The sequence below is a fragment of the Octopus sinensis genome, linkage group LG28 (genome assembly GCF_006345805.1).
Source record: "Octopus sinensis linkage group LG28, ASM634580v1, whole genome shotgun sequence".
In the NCBI taxonomy this organism is placed as follows: domain Eukaryota; kingdom Metazoa; phylum Mollusca; class Cephalopoda; order Octopoda; family Octopodidae; genus Octopus; species Octopus sinensis.
The window spans coordinates 5,543,442-5,562,631 of NC_043024.1; the positions used below are offsets into that span (position 1 = coordinate 5,543,442).

The 19,190-nt window shown below is 41.8% G+C and overlaps 1 protein-coding gene and 1 long non-coding RNA gene across 4 annotated transcripts in view; both read left to right on the top strand.

Annotated features, from left to right (window-relative positions):
- On the top strand, window positions 1-6,724 carry LOC118768382. The gene is made up of 2 exons (XR_005004196.1): window positions 1-401; window positions 6,226-6,724. It is a non-coding gene; the product is annotated as an uncharacterized LOC118768382 (long non-coding RNA).
- LOC118768369 (zinc finger protein 184-like) overlaps window positions 4,236-19,190 on the top strand; it is a 24,657-nt gene continuing 9,702 nt past the window's right edge. The window contains exons 1-2 of one of the 3 annotated variants that reach the window (XM_036514711.1): window positions 4,278-5,505; window positions 6,018-6,724. In XM_036514711.1, coding sequence (XP_036370604.1) covers window positions 4,331-5,458 — 1,128 coding nt within the window. In that variant the 5' untranslated portion in view covers window positions 4,278-4,330 and the 3' untranslated portion in view covers window positions 5,459-5,505; window positions 6,018-6,724. Of the gene's footprint in view, window positions 5,529-6,014; window positions 6,725-19,190 lie in introns of those variants that run through there. The other 2 variants (XM_036514712.1, XR_005004193.1) reach the window with 2 other exon arrangements.

A 19,190-nucleotide genomic window follows, 5' to 3' on the forward strand; every position in this document is an offset into this window, starting at 1 on the left:
TGTGGTAAATCATTCTCTGAAAGCAGTATCTTAACTACACACAAACTTATTCATACTGGTGTAAAACCATATCATTGTGATATCTGCAGTAAATCATTCTCATAAAAATATCAATTAATTAAACACAAGTGTATTTGTTATGCAAAGGATCCATAGCACAGTGACAATTCTTGTATAACATTCCCTCAGAAGGACAAGCTTGTTCCTCAGGAAAATCTCTACACATGATTGAAACCATATTATAAAGACATCCACAGAATACAGAAACTATATGAATGTGACATCTATAGTAAATCTTTGACATGAAATCATCCATTATTGAATCAAAAGAGCATTGACAGAGGAAGGAAAACATATGACTGTGATGTTAAACCTGAATCATTCTTTCAAAATGGTGAATTGTTTGTACACAGTCCTATTAATATGAAAGATATAACTGTAACCTAAGCTATTCGTGCTAAATCAATCTATAAAAATGGATCAATTATTGAAATGTAAATGCATTCTTACATAAGAGGAACCACGATGATGATCCTCATCATTTAAAATTCTCCTATTCATGCTTCTGTGGATCAGATGGAATTCATTGATGGAGATTTTCTACATCTGGGTCCCTTTCTTGTGACCAATCCTCACCTGTTTCCAAGCAAGGAAATATTTTCCCTGGTGAGACATATTTTACGCAGAGGACTGGAAGTGAACAACTGCACAAGTATGACGGTCATGATGGCCCTTTACGAACATCACATAATATCTGGATAAGGGTACACACAGACATGTATGTTCGAAGATTTTCTTATAGGAAATCTTTTACATTTTTAATCTACTTCTAAATGTTTGTAATTCCTATTAGGAAATGAAACACATGTAATGCTGAATAAATACCATCAAACTTTTCTCCAGTCTCCTTATGTGATTTGTAATTACCTTGCAAAAAATATTATCCAAACCTCCCACGAAAATAATACACACACACAGACAGATGTGGTGGTGAGTGCATAGTGAAAACGGTTTTGTCTTTTCATTGAAATAAATTTTTGTATCACCTACAAAGTGAAATTTGTATTGGCTCTGACCCATCTCCTTGGCTTATAAGTTACCAATGATACGGTTTTCAGTGTATACCATGTTACGTTAAATTTTTACTCATAAGAAATTGTGACTCCTATATTTTACTATACAATTTTTGTTTTCTAGAAGAAAAATTTGACCATTTCAATTTCAAAATGTAATTTTATCTGTTTATAGTCAAAATGGAAAAATAAGAGTGAATATTTATTTTATGAGTGCTGTGTATTAAGTCTATAAAATTGTGCATAAAATATATAAGCTATATGAAGTACATTGAGTCATTATTATATTCCAATTTCCTTCACATTTCAATGAATAATAGATAGGTGACTATCTTTTGATACAGACACAACACAGGCTACACTTTCGAGGTTTTAGATTAAGTTTTCAGAAATAACCGAATAGGTTTGCTATTAATTTCATGAAATATTCACGGGTCCCACTAGTTAACATTAAGAGAATCATGTGGTGAACTGAAGGTAGAGGTGAAGAATGAGAGACAAAGTGGGAGGGAAAAGTGTTAATGATATGTGGTGTAGTGAAGAAGGAATACTTATTACTTGGTTAACAGGTTAGCTGAAGGGAAAAATGAAGAGAAAGAGATATGTTTAGGATACATTATTTGTGAGAGAGTGAGGTTAAAGAGAAGGAGATAGAAAGAGATGGACGGTGGAGGCAGATAGGGTTTGTATTGTTAAAAGTTGATATAATCAAAAGACCTGAAATGAAACAAGTCTTGTTCCTGAAACTTATAGTGATGATGATGATAGTGGTGGGTTGATTGCGAAAAGGAATTTCTTTTTTTTATAGAGACCGTCACTCAACACTTGCGCTTTGGTGCAATTATTACGGATGCCAAGTATATTTAACAAAGCTGAAGGTATGAATGCTATAAGAATGCAAATGAACCTCTGTTTCTTAAATACATCCTCTTAATTTTTTTAATTAATAATAAACTAAGGTGGCAAACTGGCAGGATTGTTAGCACATCGGGAAAAATGCTTAGCTAGATTCTTCTGACATTTATGCATTTAAATTCTTCCAAAGTGGACTTTGTCTTTCATCCAGAGATGGGTTTGATGAAAATGAGCCCCTTTTGAGCACTGGAGTAGAGATAATCAATTCAACACTTCCTGTGAAATTGCTGGCCTTGTGCCAATATTTGGAAACTATTCCAATGTCTTCGCTCTCAACCGAGGAAATGCCACGACCATTTCAAAAAATATCAAAGAACCTTCCGGTCCAGAGAACTAGGTGTCATCATACCACTTTTCTCCTCCTTTGTACGGCCACACCTCGAATACTGCTGCCCACTGTGGTCTACCCACACAAAACAAAACATCTCGAAGATTGAATCGCCCCAGAGGACACTCACTAAACGAATTGAAGGCATAACTGCTCTCGATTATTGGGACCGCCTTAAAGCCTTGAAACTCTATTCTCTCCAGCTCCGCCGCAAGCGGAACGTCATTTGTATGATGTGGAGAATATACTGCGACCACGGGCATTACATCCCCTGCCCAATTCAGGATCACAGCATATAGGTAGACTGCAACAGAATTTCTTTTCCTCAACAGGCCCTGCCCTGTTTAACATTGTCCCGAAAGAGATCAAAGAGGAAAAGGATCCCATCAACATTAAACGGAGTCTGGACTGATTTCGTCAAGGAATACCGGATAAGCCACCCATACCTGGATACAACTCACTACTTGAATGGACCATAAACAGAACTTGACTTAAACAGGATTTAGATAATCCTATTAGGTGATGCTATTAAGTTAGATATGGCCTGGACCAATCTTTGGTCGAAACATATCTAAGCCTAATTTTTCAATAAAGTAGAGCCGCATTTAAAGAATGGAGTTAGTTCCCCTTGTTCATAATTTTGTTTCTTCCTCCTGTTTCTCCCGCACCTTGATTGTTTGATCAGTTCCACTTGACAACTGATATTTAAGAGAAAATCCAATCAAATATATACAAATGATTGGTAATTAAGTGTCTAAAGAAGCCGATACGGCATTTTTTATTACATTGACCTGCAAAATATGAAGTAACGTTCGTTGGAAAAAGGAAGAAATTCTCTTGAAGCTGTCAGTGTCCGCTCTGACTCGTTGACTCTCTCTTTATATCAATTACTATGTAAGTATTATAAAGACATTTCTATTGTATTAAGTATCATATTACGTACATCTGTTTGTTTCCATGTGTTGAATAAGTCAAAAGAAAGAATCTCACCAAACAAAGACGAAATTATATGAAAGTAAGGCTGTTATTTTAATAATTACGATGTAATTTGTAAGAAAAGATGGGGAATGTATAAAAGTACGATTGTGCGATCAAATTACTGAAACGAAAAGGCAACATCGTATACAGACGAAATGAAAGGGCTTTGAATTGAAACACTAGAAAGTACCTAATTTGACCAAGAATAAATATAAAAACCCGTTTATATAATCTTTTGCTCGAAAATTTGTAATGAAGATATAAAAAAATATCGACATGACATATATATAGACATAATAATCAAAAAGTCACTGAGAATGGTTTTAAGTGTGGTTTCACATTTTTATACTTAGGAAATACAAAACTGAATTAAGAGGAAGCATTATCTTATTTGAGTCATTATGTCGTTAAAAAAGAACATAATAAATGCTAAGAATCAGAGAAAAGATCAACAAAAGTAAAAACTGATAGATTATCGATGAAAAGTCTCCAAAGTGACTAAAACATTTACCATTTATGGTAAAATTTTAATGTTGTATATTTGCCCTTTCGAATATCTGCCTTTTGAACATACTTGATGTCTTATATTAAATTTTCGTATTCTTTCAGAAAATCACATGAAGTTGGCTAAAAAGTATTTTTTACTTTTAAAGAATCATCAATATGTATCATGTTTGAAAGACTCTGCAAAGATATTCTACAAACATAATCCTGCTTCTATAAAACATTGCTGAATTACAGTAAAATATTTCCTCTGAGAGAGAAAGCATTTCTTTACTTCTGTGTCTGAAATGTGCAAGAGATAATTTTCTCTTTTAAATATACTTTGATAGATTTCCAAAGAGTATTTGCAACATTTTTAAATATTGGCATTGACCACATTTAGAAGAAATATAAGAGAAGTGATATTTGTTTGGAATGAACTATAAAAACATAAAGAAGAAAAATATCCATATATTTTGGTGAGAGGAGAGAAATTTGTGAAAAGTTATTGACGTGTAAAACTTTAAGGATTGATTTTATTATTCTTGAAGAGATGTCTGAAGAATTAGGAAAATCCTCATATGACTGTGATATCTGCAAAGACTCATTCTTAGAAGAAAGTAAATTCAATCAACACAAACAAATTCATACAAGGGAGAAACCATATCACTGTAGTATCTGTGGTAAATCATTCTTAAGTAGCAGTCACTTAACACGACACATACGTATTCATACAGGAGAGAAACCGTATCCCTGTGATGTATGTGGTAAATCATTGTCTGATAGGAATAGTTTAACTCAACACAAACTTATTCATACAGGAGAGAAACCATATCACTGTAATATCTGTAGTAAATCATTGTCTGACAGGAGTAGCTTAGCTCGACATAAACGTATTCATACAGGGGAGAAACCATATCACTGTGATATCTGTGATAAATCATTCAGTCGAAGAGGTAGCTTAGCTACTCACAAACAGGTTCATACAGGGGAGAAACGATATCCCTGTGATATCTGTGGTAAATCATTCTGTAATGACAGTCACTTAACTCAACACCAACGTATTCACTCAGGAGAAAAACCTTATCCCTGTGATATCTGTGGTGAATCATTCTCTGTTGGCAGTAGCTTAACTCGTCATAAACGTATTCATACAGGAGAGAAACCATTTCCTTGTGATATATGTGGTAAATCTTTCCCTGAAAACTGTAGTTTAACTCAACACAGACGTATTCATACAGGGGAGAAACCATATCACTGTACTATCTGTGGTAAATCATTCTCTAATGACAGTCACTTAACTCGACATATACGTATCCATACAGGAGAAAAACCTTATCCCTGCGATATCTGTGGTGAATCGTTCTCTGTTGGCAGTAGCTTAACTCGTCATAAACGTATCCATACAGGAGAGAAACCATATCAATGTGATTTATGTGGTAAATCCTTCACTGAAAAGAGTGGCTTAACTCAACACAAACGTATTCATACAGGGGAGAAACCATATTCCTGTGATATCTGTGGTGAATCATTCTATCACAGAGGTAACTTTACTACTCACTCAAGGGTTCATACAGGGGAGAAGCCATATCACTGTGACATCTGTGATAAATCATTCTCTGTTAGTAGTTGCCTAACTAGACACAAGCGTATTCATGCAGTGGAGAAAACCTCTCCGTGATATCAGTGGCAAATTATTCTATCAAAGAAGTAACTTAACTACTCACACATGGGTTCATACAGAGGAGAAAATAAATCATTGTGATCATCATCATCGTTTAACGTCCACTTTCTATGCTAGCATGGGTTGGATGGTTCAGCTGGGGTCTGGGCAGCCCGAAGGCTGCAGCAGGTCCAGTCAGATCTGGCAGTGTTTCTACAGCTTGATGCTCTTTCTAACGCCAACCACTCAGTGAGTGTAGTGGGTGCTTTTTACGTGCCACTGGTACGGAGGCCAGGCGAGGCTGACAATGGCCACGAATCGAATGGTGTTTGTTATGTGCCACCGGCATGGAGGCCAGGCGATGTGGCGCTGGCTATGGCCACGCTTGGATGGTTCTCTTACGTGCCACCGGCATTGGTATCGCAGCTACAATTTCCATTGATGTTGATCGATTTTGATTTTGATTTATGTGGTAAATCTTTCTCTGAAAACAGTAGCTTAACTCAACACAAACATATTCATACAGTGAGAAAACCATATTACTATGATATCTGTGGTAAGACATTCCCTGAAAACGGTCGCTTAACTATACACATATTCATTCATACTGGAGAAAAACATGTTCACAGTTATATCTATGGTAGGTCCTTGCTGATTTAAACAGTTCTTTCCTTATGAAGTGGATTCATAACACAGTGATATTTGTTGTATAACATTTCCTCAGAAGGGCAAAGGAGAGAAATATCACTGTGATATCAGTGCTTAATCATTCTATCAAAATGGAGAATTATACACAGTCATATTAATATGAAAGATATAATCATACCTCAAGATATTTGTGTTGAATCAATCTATGAAAAGGATCAATTATTAAAACATAACTGCATTCATACAGAAGAGGAACCATGATGATGATGGTCCTCATCATTTAACATTCACTTTTCCATGCTTCTGTGGATCAGATGGAATTCATTGATGGAGATTTTCTCCAGCTGGATGCCTTTCTTGTGACCAATCCTCACCTGTTTCCAAGCAAGGAAATATTTCTCCTGGTGAGACATATTTTATGCAGAGGACTGGAAGTGAACAACTGCACAAGTATGACGGTCATGATGGCCCTTTACGAACAACACATAATATCTGGACAAGGGTACACACACACTTATGTATGTCTGAAGAATTTCTTATAGGAAATATCTTACATGTTTTCTCTACGTGTAAAAGTTTATAATTCCTATTAGGAAATGAAACACATGTAATGCTGAATAAATAATATCAAACTTTTCTCCATTGTCCTTATGTGTTATGTAATTACTCTGCAAAAAATATCATCCAAACCACACACAAAAATAATATACACACACACACACACATTATATATATATATATATATATATATATATATAGGCATGGGAGTGGCTGTGTGGTATGTAGCTTGCTCACCAACCATATGGTTCCAGGTTCAGTCCCACTGCATGGCACCTTGGGCAAGTGTCTTCTACTATAGCCTCGGGCCGATCAAAGCCTTATGAGTGGATCTGGTAGGTGGAAACTGAAAGAAGCCCGTCGTATATATGTATATATATGTGTGTTTGTCCCCCCAACATCACTTGACAACCGATGCTGGTGTGTTAACGTCCCCATAACCGATAGAATAAGTACCAGCCTACAAAGAATAAGTCCTGTGGTCGATTTGCTCGACTAAAAGTGGTACTCCAGCATGGCCGCAGTCAAATGACTGAAAGAAGTGAAAGAGATAAAGAGTATGTAATAACCAGCTTCTTTGTTCAACTGATATACTTTCATTAGTTGGAGTAAGAGTGGGAGGGAGGGAAGACGCAGAGAGAGGGGATCTTTCTTATAGTAATTCTTGTTTCTTTATTATCCACAAGGGGACAAACAAGGACAGACAAACGGATTAAGTCGATTATATCGACCTCAGTGCGTAACTGGTACTTATTTAATCGACCCCGAAAGGATGAAAGGCAAAGTCGACCTCGGCAGAATTTGAACTCAGAACATAATGGCAGACGAAATACCACTAAGCATTTCGCCTGGCGTGCTAACGATTCTGCCATCTCGCTGATCTTTCTTCTAGTAATTCTGCCTGTCAATATCTTACTGAACCCATCAGTAATGCATTCATGTGATCAGTGAAAAAGAGGGAGAGAGGAAAAAGGATAAGGCAAAGAGTGAAGCCGAAAGAGAGAGAATTGATTGAGGATGAAGCATGCATGGCACGTGGTAGGGGGGAATGTAATAGTTATTTTATGGATAAAAATGTTATTTTGGAGGTCGCTGCCACTTTTCAATTTCTTCCATTTTTGTTCCTATTGATTCCATATTTGGAGTATTGGTATAGTTTTGTAAGGCAATCATTGACATGAAATTCTTTTTATAGTTTGCAATCTTGGGTAATTTTAGCCATTTGAAAGCCACAGATGTATAGGTACTTGTTTCCATAGTAACAAGCCAGGATCTTTTTGGTTTGAACAGCAGTTTTTTCTAGCGGTGTCATATGAAATTGTCCCCCATAATTATGACCCTAGTATCGATCTATTGCATTTCAATCTGTTTGAGGGTTAGGGATGGGGGGAAGGGTATCTTATTTTCTTCACAAATGTAAATAAACCCAATCTGTTTCTTAAATGAGGGACATATTCATACGGCGCAGAATGTTTTTTTTTTCACCTCTATAGACGTCATTGATCGGTTGAAATTGCAGAAATTGAAGGAAAAAAACCCAAATATGTTACAAACTATAGAATTTTCTTCATAAAGCCAAGAGAAAAAGATGTTTTATAAACACATTCTACCAGTATACAAAGTTAAAATTGTTTTAGTTACCTAGAAATTATGTTAAAAAACAGCCATTCAAACCAAAAAGATCTGATAATTTTAATATTTGAGGGATTCATATAATTTTCCATGCAGAATTTCATCAGTTAATTTGCTTCTTCCCCAGAAAGTTGGGACCTTTTCGGTTTGAACGGCAGTTTTTTAAAATAATTTCCACATAACCAAACACTTTTAAACTTTGTATACTGGTAGAATGTGTTTATAAGTCCTTTATTTTCGGCCGAAAAGAGGTTGTCACTGTTCTAGGACAGCACTCTTCGCCCTATGAGATGACATCTGGTGTGCCACAGGGATCTGTTCTTGGCCCCCTTTTATTTGTTGCATATGTTAATGACATAGATGCCAACTTAAAGAATGCCACAGTGCTGAAATATGCAGATGACATCAAGCTGTACCTCGAAATAAAGAGGTCAGATCCTGTACACTATGGATCTCTATTGCAAGCAGACCTGGACACAATGCAGCAGTGGATCATGGACTGGCAACTCAAGCTGGCTGTGGACAAATGTACCACCATGCATTTTGGGAGGAGAAACCCAGCGTCCACCTACTCCCTCCACAACACTAGTCTCAAAAAGTCTTCAAGTGAACGTGACCTGGGTGTTATTGTCAACAGTGATTTGCGTTGGACAAAACACATCGCCAAAATTGTCAAGAAGGCTGAGGGTGTCTTGGCATCACTCACCAAATCCTTTGTGAGCCGCTCTCCGGCTATCTATCTGCGGCTTTATATAGCTATGGTAAGACCTCACCTGGAATTTGCATCACCGGTCTGGAACCCCTATCTACCCAGGACATCAATCGTCTGGAAGCTGTTCAGCGACATGCAACCAAAAGAATACCCTCCATCAGGCATTTGCCATATCCTGAACGCCTTACTTCCCTGGGCATGGACACATTAAAAAGAAATACTTTTTTTTTAAAAAGAAATACTTTAAAAGGGAAAAACGTGAGAAAAAAAAGAAAAATTAATAATCTAATTTAACAATAGACAAAAACATGTGCCTTCTCGCACATAAACACAGTATTCACACATATACAAACACGCGCAGATGCAATTATTGAAGTACTAAATGGCACGTCAAATGATATTTAATCGTGTGGAACATTTTACATGCATATCAATATTCTAAAGTTGGACCTACTATCCCTTATCCTAAAGCTGCTTCAGACAATTAGGAAGGGTTCCCGACTTGTTGCACCGTCTGCTTTCAATCTTGGATTGTGATTCGGCTCAGCCCAAACTCTCTCAGATTTTGTCTGCTGTTGCCTCTCCTACAAGGATTGCACCTGTTTTTTGTTCCTGATTTAACCCCGATTTGTCCTAGAGCCCATAGAAGATTGTTTTTAGTCAACCATCCATCATGTCAGCTACCTACGCATCGAAACTGAGATCTGCAAGTAGGGCTTCTCATCAAGATGATGTTCCTACCAATAGTCAGCTCAACGAGCAGTTGCTGTTGCTCAAACAAGAGGTTGAGCACCTAAAGTCTGTTGTTGCTCTCTTACTGAATAAACAGTCTCCTGTTGACGCAGAGTCACCCTTGATTTCTTCCCTGGAGACGTCCAAACCGAAGGGAACAAAATCGAAGCGGCCAAAGAAGGCGAAGGAACCGGCGGTCGTTTCTGCACATGATCGTTCCCGTGCGGATTCTTCCTCATCTGCCTTTTCGGTCCTGGAGGTTCCCCAACCTAATTTGAGGAGCGTAGACTCAAACCCACCTGAAGACCGTTGTTCTCCCCAAAAGAAGAAACGTCGTCAAAACTCCAGTGGGGCGGATTTAGCTATGAAACCTGACCACGATAAACGGTCTCCTGTTGACACAGAGTCACCCTTGATTTCTTCCCTGGAGACGTCCAAACCGAAGGGAACAAAATCGAAGCGGCCAAAGAAGGCGAAGGAACCGGCAGTCGTTCCTGCACATGATCGTTCCTGTGCGGATTCTTCCTCATCTGCCTTTTCGGTCCTGGAGGTTCCCCAACCTAGTTTGAGGAGCGTAGACTCAAACCCACCTGAAGACCTTTGTTCTCCCCAAAAGAAGAAACGTAGTCAAAACTCCAGAGGGGCAGATTTGGCTATGAAACCTGATCACGATAAAATCTGTTTGGATTCTCCTTCACTTGTCCTTCCCGTTAATGCCATTGCTCAACCAATTCTGAACGATCTCGATGTGAGTTCATCTGGGGAGTGGTGCTCCCCCAAACCGAAGAAGAGGCAGTGCAGTTCCAAACCAGGCGGGAAAATTATGACCACTAAATCCACTCCGATCGACCCCACAGGCCGACATAAGTCCGATGGCTATGAAACCACCCTTTCGAAATCCTCCAATGAAGAATCGAATACCGCAGCTCATAGTAGAGAACTTTTTGCCCACTCAAGATCGGCAATAATATATGGCAAAGCTGAATCCACCTGTGATACAGGCATAAACCGCCTAAAAGATGACATTAATTTTGTTTCCATTTTGGTTGGAGAATTGTTCTCTGTGAACGAAAATGTCAGTGTTCTTAAGGTCGCTCGGCTAGGAAGATTCCAAGCGAACCCAACCGCAGATACTAGACCACGCCCAATAAGGGTAATCTTTTCTTCTGATCGGGAGGCTTCAGTCTTTCTGAACAGAGCTCAGATGCATGCCTGGGAGGACCCCAATATGGGTTTTCGCGAGGAATACTCACTAAGAGAGAGAATTCACCGGAGGAACCTGATATCCGAGCTAAAGATGAGGAAACAAATGGGAGAGAAGGGTTTACAAATCCAAGATGGACAGATAATCAAGTCCTACCTCTGGTCCCATGCTGTAGTGCTGACAGGGAAAGTGATGTGAGGGCAAATCGAAGTGAAGTTGATACCCCCGTCAACGATGCTATCTCTGATGCCCTTTATTCTGCTTGTTCCCCAACTCCCACCCCTCAGACTTCACAGCTCAGCATCGTCTACACCAACTCGTGCTCCTTATTCCCAAAATTCAGTGAACTATTTACACTGGCCATACGTGACTCCCCTGATGTGATAGCTATCACCGAGACTTGGCTGACTCCAGCAGTAAAGGACTCAGAAATCCACCTGCAGGGCTACGTCCTTTTCAGATGTGACAGAGGAAAAAGGCGAGGTGGAGGTGTTGCTGTGTATGTTAAGTCTGAGCACAAACTGTCCTGCGGTATTCTACCCACAAATGCTCAACCTACAACCAAATTCGATGCCGTCTATTGCAAGCTGAGCCTATCTGAGTTTTGCCTGCCCGTGTTGGCTGTCTACAGGCCGCCTCTAGCCGACCCCCAGGACGATGCTCATCTACTCGAAGCGATAAGATTCGTTTCAGCTTCGCATGACTGCTTGGTACTAGGCGACTTCAACACTCCCACGATCGATTGGCCCGCATCAATTTGTACAACATCTTCCTGGTTCGGCCAGGCCCTTCTTGACGTGGCTGAAGATTGTTTTCTATCGCAACATGTTGAATATCCGACAAGGCATCGGTCTGGGCAGCAGCCATCTATGCTAGATCTGGTATTCTCCCGCTATCCAAGATCAGTGTCAGACGTATCTGTGTGCGCCCCTCTTGCCAAGAGTGATCATGCGGTCCTGAAGTTCGTCATGCACACAACTTTTTCCACGCCCACGATTACTTCGCTGCCACGTAGTCTTCTCTGCAATTAATATTGAAATTCTAACCGAGGCTTCCGCGCTTCTGGACTGGCAATCTCTGATGACGTTGTCCTCAGTTGACGAACTATGGTCATCCCTCAAAGCATATGTAATCTGTTTGACTGACCAGGCAGTTCCCGTTGGGCTTCCAAAGAGGAAGAAACACAAGCCCTGGGTGACGAAGAATGTTAAACGAGAACGTCGACTCAGAGATATTGCTTGGGCTGAATTCAAAAATCTGGATTCGACTGCAGCTTTTGAGGTGTACAAAACTCAACGAGACCGAGCCATGAAAATTGAAAAGAAAGAACGCTTCAGTTATGAATACAAAATCGCGGCAAATGCCAGTAGCAATCCAAAAACCTTCTTTGCCCATGTCCAGCGGAATTCCCGCTTGAACAACCAGATTGCAACGTTGGTAGACTCAACAGGCGTATCGATTGAGGACCCTTATCAACAGAGTCAATTATTTGCCGAGGCTTTTTCAACTATTTTCAAACAAGATGATGGTCGTGAACCCCCTCCATTTGATAGATCGGTACCTCCAATGCTTCGATTGATCATCACGCGGGACGAAGTCAAACGTGTTATTCAAGGCCTCGATGTCAACAAGGGTCACGGCCCTGACGGCATACACCCACGGGTTATCAAAGCGTTGGCTCCGGTCATCTGCGAGCCCTTAACACGACTATTCAATATGTCATTGGGTGTTATACCTGCAGACTGGAGAACAGCGATAATCTGCCCAATTTTCAAGAAAGGGAGCCGCGAAGACCCGCTTAACTACCGACCGGTTTCCCTTACATCAATAATCAGCAAGATGTTCGAAACCATCCTTAAGAAAAGTATGATGCTCCACCTCCTAAACACAGCCTCGATCACTGATTCCCAACACGGCTTCGTGCCGAAGAGATCATGCTTGACCAACTTACTAGTAATGGAAGAATTGGTGACGCGCATCCTCGATGATAGTGATGCTGTTGACATCGTTTTATTGGACTTTGCCAAAGCTTTTGACTCGGTAAACCACCGCCTACTACTTGTCAAGCTTCAAGCATATAGTTTCCATCCGGATATTGTACGATGGGTTGGTGCCTTCCTTTCAGATCGCTCCTTCCAAGTTCAAGTTAATGGTTCGCGGTCCGACGTCTCCAGTGCGAGCAGTGGCGTGCCTCAAGGTTCAGTGCTTGGGCCCTTGTTGTTCTTAGTCTTCATAAATGACTTGCCCGACGACCTCACGCAACACACCCTTCTATTTGCCGACGATATCAAACTGGTCGCTCCTCGCGGTAGCATAGAGGATCTTCGTCGATGCCTCCACCAAATTTGGAAGTGGTCTAACGATTGGGACCTGTGTCTGAACGTGTCAAAGTGCTGTCATCTGCCTGTCGGCTCTACTCCTGCAACTCAACTTGATTTCGAGCCGGGTCGTCTGCTGCTGGAGAGGACCGATCAGGTAAAGGACCTAGGTATCTTGGTGGATTCCTCCTTTTCGCCTTCGGCCCAGTGCGTCCATGCTGCCAACAAAGCGCGCGGAATTCTGTTTTTGATTCGACGGTCATTCGGAATGCTCACAGCAGGCCATATTCCTGCCACTCTATGTCACGCTGGTGAGACCCATATTGGAGTATGGGATTCAAGCCTCTTCTCCTTATCTCCTCAAAGACATACAGCATCTCGAAAGAGTCCAGAGGCTGGCTACCCGCATGGTTCATGGTCTCAAAAATTTGTCCTACGAAGAAAGGCTGAGGACGCTCGATCTTTATTCTCTTGAAAAACGCCGCCGCCGTGGTGATCTCATTCTCGCCCACAACATCATAAGCAGGAAGTGTAACCTCTCGAAAGAGCTGTTCTTCACTCCTGCTCCGGAGCGTCGGCTGCGGGGTCATTCCGAAAAGCTCTACCTGCGACGATTTCATCTCAATCGAAGGAGAGGAGCTTTCTCTGTCCGGGTTGCGGATCCGTGGAACAAGCTGCCAGACGAGATGGTGAAGATGCCGACGACCGCTTTGTTCAAAGCCTCCCTGGACCTCAAGTGGCCTGAACTCTTTACATGAACACCACCCTGTACTTAACTCCATGTCCCCCTACATGGCCTTGCTATTTGCTTTTGAGCCAAATTAATTAACTAACTAACTAACTAACATTGAAACTCCGACGTCTGGCAGCTGACCTGGCAGACACCCATAAAATTATCAACCATCGCACAAACAATAACACTGAGCACCTCTTCAAACTCCACCTATCTAACACCCGTGGACATATTTAATAAGGCAGAAAACAGCACAGCTCCCATGACTTCAGGAAACATTTTTTCACGCTGAGAGTTGCTGAAGCGTGGAACAAACTGCCGGCATTGGTTGTTAGTTGTCGGAGCACTGCATCCTTCAAGACTTCCATGCTTCCTGAGATTCGCCAACACTACACTTGATTTTCTCCCCTCCATACACACACAAGCATGTTCACTTTCCAGACATTTCTACATTACTGCATGTACTTTATATGCACTTTCTGACAAGTTGTGGTGCACCTGAGCACTGTATACAATAATTTCATTATTATTATTATTATTATTATTATAAAACATCTTTTTCTCTTGGCTTTATGAAGAAAATTCTATAGTTTGTAAGATATTTGTTGTCTTTTTCCTTCAATTTCTGCAATTTCAACCAATCAATGACGTCTATTGAGGTGAAAACATTCTGTGCCATATGAATATGTCCCTCGTATAAGAAACAGATTGGGTTTATTTACATTTGTGAAGAAAAATAGATACCCTTCCCCCCCCTAACCCTAAAACAGATTGAAATGCAATAGATCGTATTTGTTTAGTGAAATTCTTTCTTTTAACTGGTATTACTTAATTAGAGTGGTACAGGTGCGTGCACTAGCTAGTCGTGACTAGTCGATCCTACGACTACGTAGCAAAGTAAATAAAACACAAAATACGTAATTTTTTTTATATATGTATATATATATATATATATATATATATATGTATATATATATGTATATGTATATATGTATATATATATATATATATATATATGTATATATATATTATATATATATATATATATATATATATATATATATATATATATGTATATCATCATCATCGTTTAACGTCCGTTCTCCATGCTAGCATGGGTTGGACGGTTCGACCGGGGATCTGGGAAGCCAGAAGGCTGCACCAGGCTCCAGTCTTATCTGGCAGTGTTTCTACAGCTGGATGTCCTTCCTAACGCCAACCACTCCGTGAGTGTAGTGGGTGCTTTTTACGTGCCACCTGCACAGGTGCCAGGCGAGGCTGGCAACGGCCACGGTCGGATTGGTGTATTTTATGTGCCACCGGCACGGAAGCCAGACGAGGCGGTGCTGGCATCGGCCACAAGTCGGATAGTGCTTTTTACGTACCACCAGACCAGGGATCCTGGCTGGTTCAATTCGATTTCGCTTGCCCCAACATGTCTTCGCAAGCAAGGGGGTTGGCATGGGTGCCTGTCGTATGGTCAGATTGGTGTATTTTACGTGCCACCGGCACGGAAGCCAGTGGAGGCGGCACTGGCATCGGCCACGAGTTGGATAGTGCTTTATACGTACCACCAGACCAGGGATCCTGGCTGGTTCAATTCGATTTCGATTTCGCTTGCCCCAACATGTCTTCGCAAGCAAAGGGGGTTGGCATGGGTGCCTGTCGTCGGATGAGGTTCTATATCGACTTCACTTGCCTCAACAGGTCTTTGTGTCCAAGGGAGGAAAGGCATTCATAAGTGGGCTGGGCTCACTTGTCCTGCCTGGTCTTCTCACGTACAGAATATTTCCAAAGGCCTCGGTCGCTGGTCATTTCCTCAGTGAGGCCTAAAGTTCGAAGGTCGTGCTTCACCACCTCGTCCCAGGTTTTCCTGGGTCTACCTCTTCCACGGGTTCCCTCAACTGCTAAGGATTGGCACTTTCTCACACACCTATCTTCATCCATTCTCGCCACATGACCATACCGGCGCAATCGTCTCTCTTGCACACCACAACTGATGCCTCTTAGGTACAACATTTCTCTCAAGGTGCTAACGCTCTGTCGAGTATGTACACTGACATTACACATCCATCGGAGCATACTGGCTTCATTCCTCACGAGCTTACGCATGTCCTCGGCAGTCACGGCCCATGTTTCACTGCCATGTAGCATTGCTGTTCGTACACACGCATCATACAGTCTGCTTTTACTCTGAGCGAGAGGCCTTTAGTCACCAGCAGAGGTAAGAGCTCCCTAAACTTTGCCCAGGCTATTCTTATTCTAGCAGTTACACTTTCAGCGCACACCCCCACTACTGACTTGGTCACCTAGATAACGGAAGCTATCAACTACTTCTAGTTTTTCCCCTTGGAAAGTGATGGAAGTTATTTTCTGCAGATTTTCGGAGGTTAATGCTCCTGAGCATCTGCCACATACAAAAACTATCTTCCCAGTTAGCCTACCTTTGACATTGCTGCACCTCTTATGTGTCCATAGCTTACACTGGGTACATCTTATAGAGTTTCTACCTACACCTTTTCTACAGATCGAGCAGGGCCATCTTCCTGAAGACATTTGTGGATTGTCTACCTTCCTACTTATTAGTACTTTGGTTTTAGCTAGGTTGACTCTAAGGCCCCTCGATTCTAAACCTTGCTTCCACACCTGGAACTTCTCCTCCAGCTCTGATAGTGACTCAGCAATAAGAGCAAGGTCGTCAGCGTAGAGGAGCTCCCAGGGACAACCTGTCTTGAATTCCTCTGTAATTGCCTGGAGGACTATGATAAATAGGAGGGGGCTGAGTACTGAACCCTGGTGGACCCCAACCTCTACTTTGAATTCTTCTGTGTACATGTTGCCAACCCTAACCTTACTTACGGCATCTCTGTACATGGCTCGCACAGCTCTCACTAACCATTCATCTATCCCTAGTTTCCTCATTGACCACCAGATAAGGGATCGGGGGACCCTGTCGAAGGCTTTCTCCATGTCAACAAAAGCCAGGTACATGGGCTTATCTTTGGCTAGGTATTTCTCCTGCAGCTGCCTTACCAGGAATATAGCATCAGTGGTACTCTTCCCTGGCACGAACTCAAACTGCATCTCATCTAAACTAACTCTCTCTCTAATTAGTTGGGCTATGACCCTCTCCGTAACCTTCATTACTTGATCCAACAGCTTGATACCTCTGTAATTATTTGTATCTAGGGCATCACCTTTACCTTTGTAGCAGTTGACTAGTATGCTGCTACACCAGTCATTGGGTATGACTCCTTCGTGTATCACTTGGTTGACTATACGGGTGACTAGGCTATAGCCAACACTGCCAGATATTTTGAGCATCTCTGCAGTAATTCCTGATGGGCCTGGGGCTTTCCCTGTTTTCATGCTTCTAATTGCCTTAGCTACCACGGAATTATCAACTCGGATAGCTGGTCCCTCTGTTGGGTCAACATTCGGCAGACTCTCTTTATCCCATTCATTTTCTTTATTCAGCAACCTTTCATAGTAGCATCTCCAAACCTCTCTCTTTGCATCCTCATTTAGTGCAAGTGAACCATCATCCATGCGAACACACTTCTCTCCTACCACATCACGATTCTCTCTCACACACTGTCTTGCAACACGAAATACCTCAAGTCTTTCATCCTCACGGCTCAGAACATTGGCAAATTTTTTCTTATCTGCTTCCCCTCTGGCTAAATAAACCTGTCTCCTAGCTTCCCTTCTGGCTGTCTGATACAATTCCCTGCTACCACCGTTCCTCCAGTCCTTCCAAGCCTGTCTCTATTGTCTAATAGCCCTGTCAACCACAGAGTTCCACCACCATGTTACTCTGGGTCGAGATGGTACTTTGCTCCATCCACAGATCTGGTCAGTGGCTGTCAGCAGATTGTCCCGTAGAAATCTCCAGTTGCCTTCCACATTAAGTGAAGCTATATCCCCTTCTATTTCGTCAAAGGCTTCGAGTAGTATGTCTCTAAATCTCTGTCCATTTGCAGGATCTTTAAGCTTCCAGATCCTTCTCCTCCAAGCAGGTCTTCTGGGCAACCATTTAGCTCTGATCCTGAAGTCGCTAACTACTAATCTATGTTGAGGAGTACATTCTTCGCCTGGAAAGGTTTTGGCATTTATAAGCAGCCCTCTTTCCCTTTTTCTGGCAAGGATGTAGTCAATCTGGCTGGTGTGTCTGCCAGAACGGTAGGTGACTAGGTGAGAGGTGGGTTTCCTGAAGTTGGTATTGCAGACCATAAGGTCATTTGCATCGCAGAACTCCAGCAGCCTGGTTCCATCCTCATTTCGAGAGCCAAAACCATAGCCTCCATGGACGCCATGGAAGTCCCCGACATGCCGTCCGACATGTCCATTGAAATCACCTGCCACGAAGAGAAGGTCACTGTCATTTGTCAACGAGGTAGTCCGCAATAGGGTGTCATAGAATTGGTCTTTTTGTCCTTCTGGTAGTCCTGGTTGAGGGGCATATGCCGAGATGATGGTAGCTGTCATGTGGTGAAGGACTAATCTAATTTTAATTACTCTGTCACTTACTCTGACTACCTCGATTACCGTACCCACCCATTTCTCTGCAAGAAGTATACCCACGCCCCCGACCCCGTCAGTGTTCCCTGCCCAGAAAATCTTGTACCTGTGTTCCTTGCCTGTGAGGAGCCTAGCGGAACCTCCTCTCCACCTTACTTCCTGGATACAACATACATCCACACGTCTCTGTTCAAGCAGCTCTACAATCTCTCCAGACCTACCTTTCAATGTGCCAACATTGAGTGTGCCAACTCTGAGGGTGTGGGAGGTGTAGGCCTCTGAGACCCTGGGATGAGGGACAGTCGTGTCATGTACCTGAAAAGAAAGCTTGCAGTTGGCAGATTTCATACTGAAACACTAGACTTCAACCTGCATACATTTCACAGTTTTTGCGCTACATGATCAAATAAACCCTACATGGGGATGGGGGTGGGGGTGGTAAGTAAGACTGGGTTAGAAACTTCCATACCGCTGCATACGTTTCACCGTTTTTGCTCCATATGATCAAAAAGAACCGACGTGGATGTATACGCGGGGGGGGGGGGAGTCAAGACAGCGTAGAAACTTCCGGTTATTGATGGAGGGGGTGGGAGGGCGAGCGCCTCGAAGGAGCAGCGAGAATGAATATAAATCGTAGGGAATATTACACACCATCTAGAAACTTTGGAAGGAGCAGCGAGAATGAATATAAA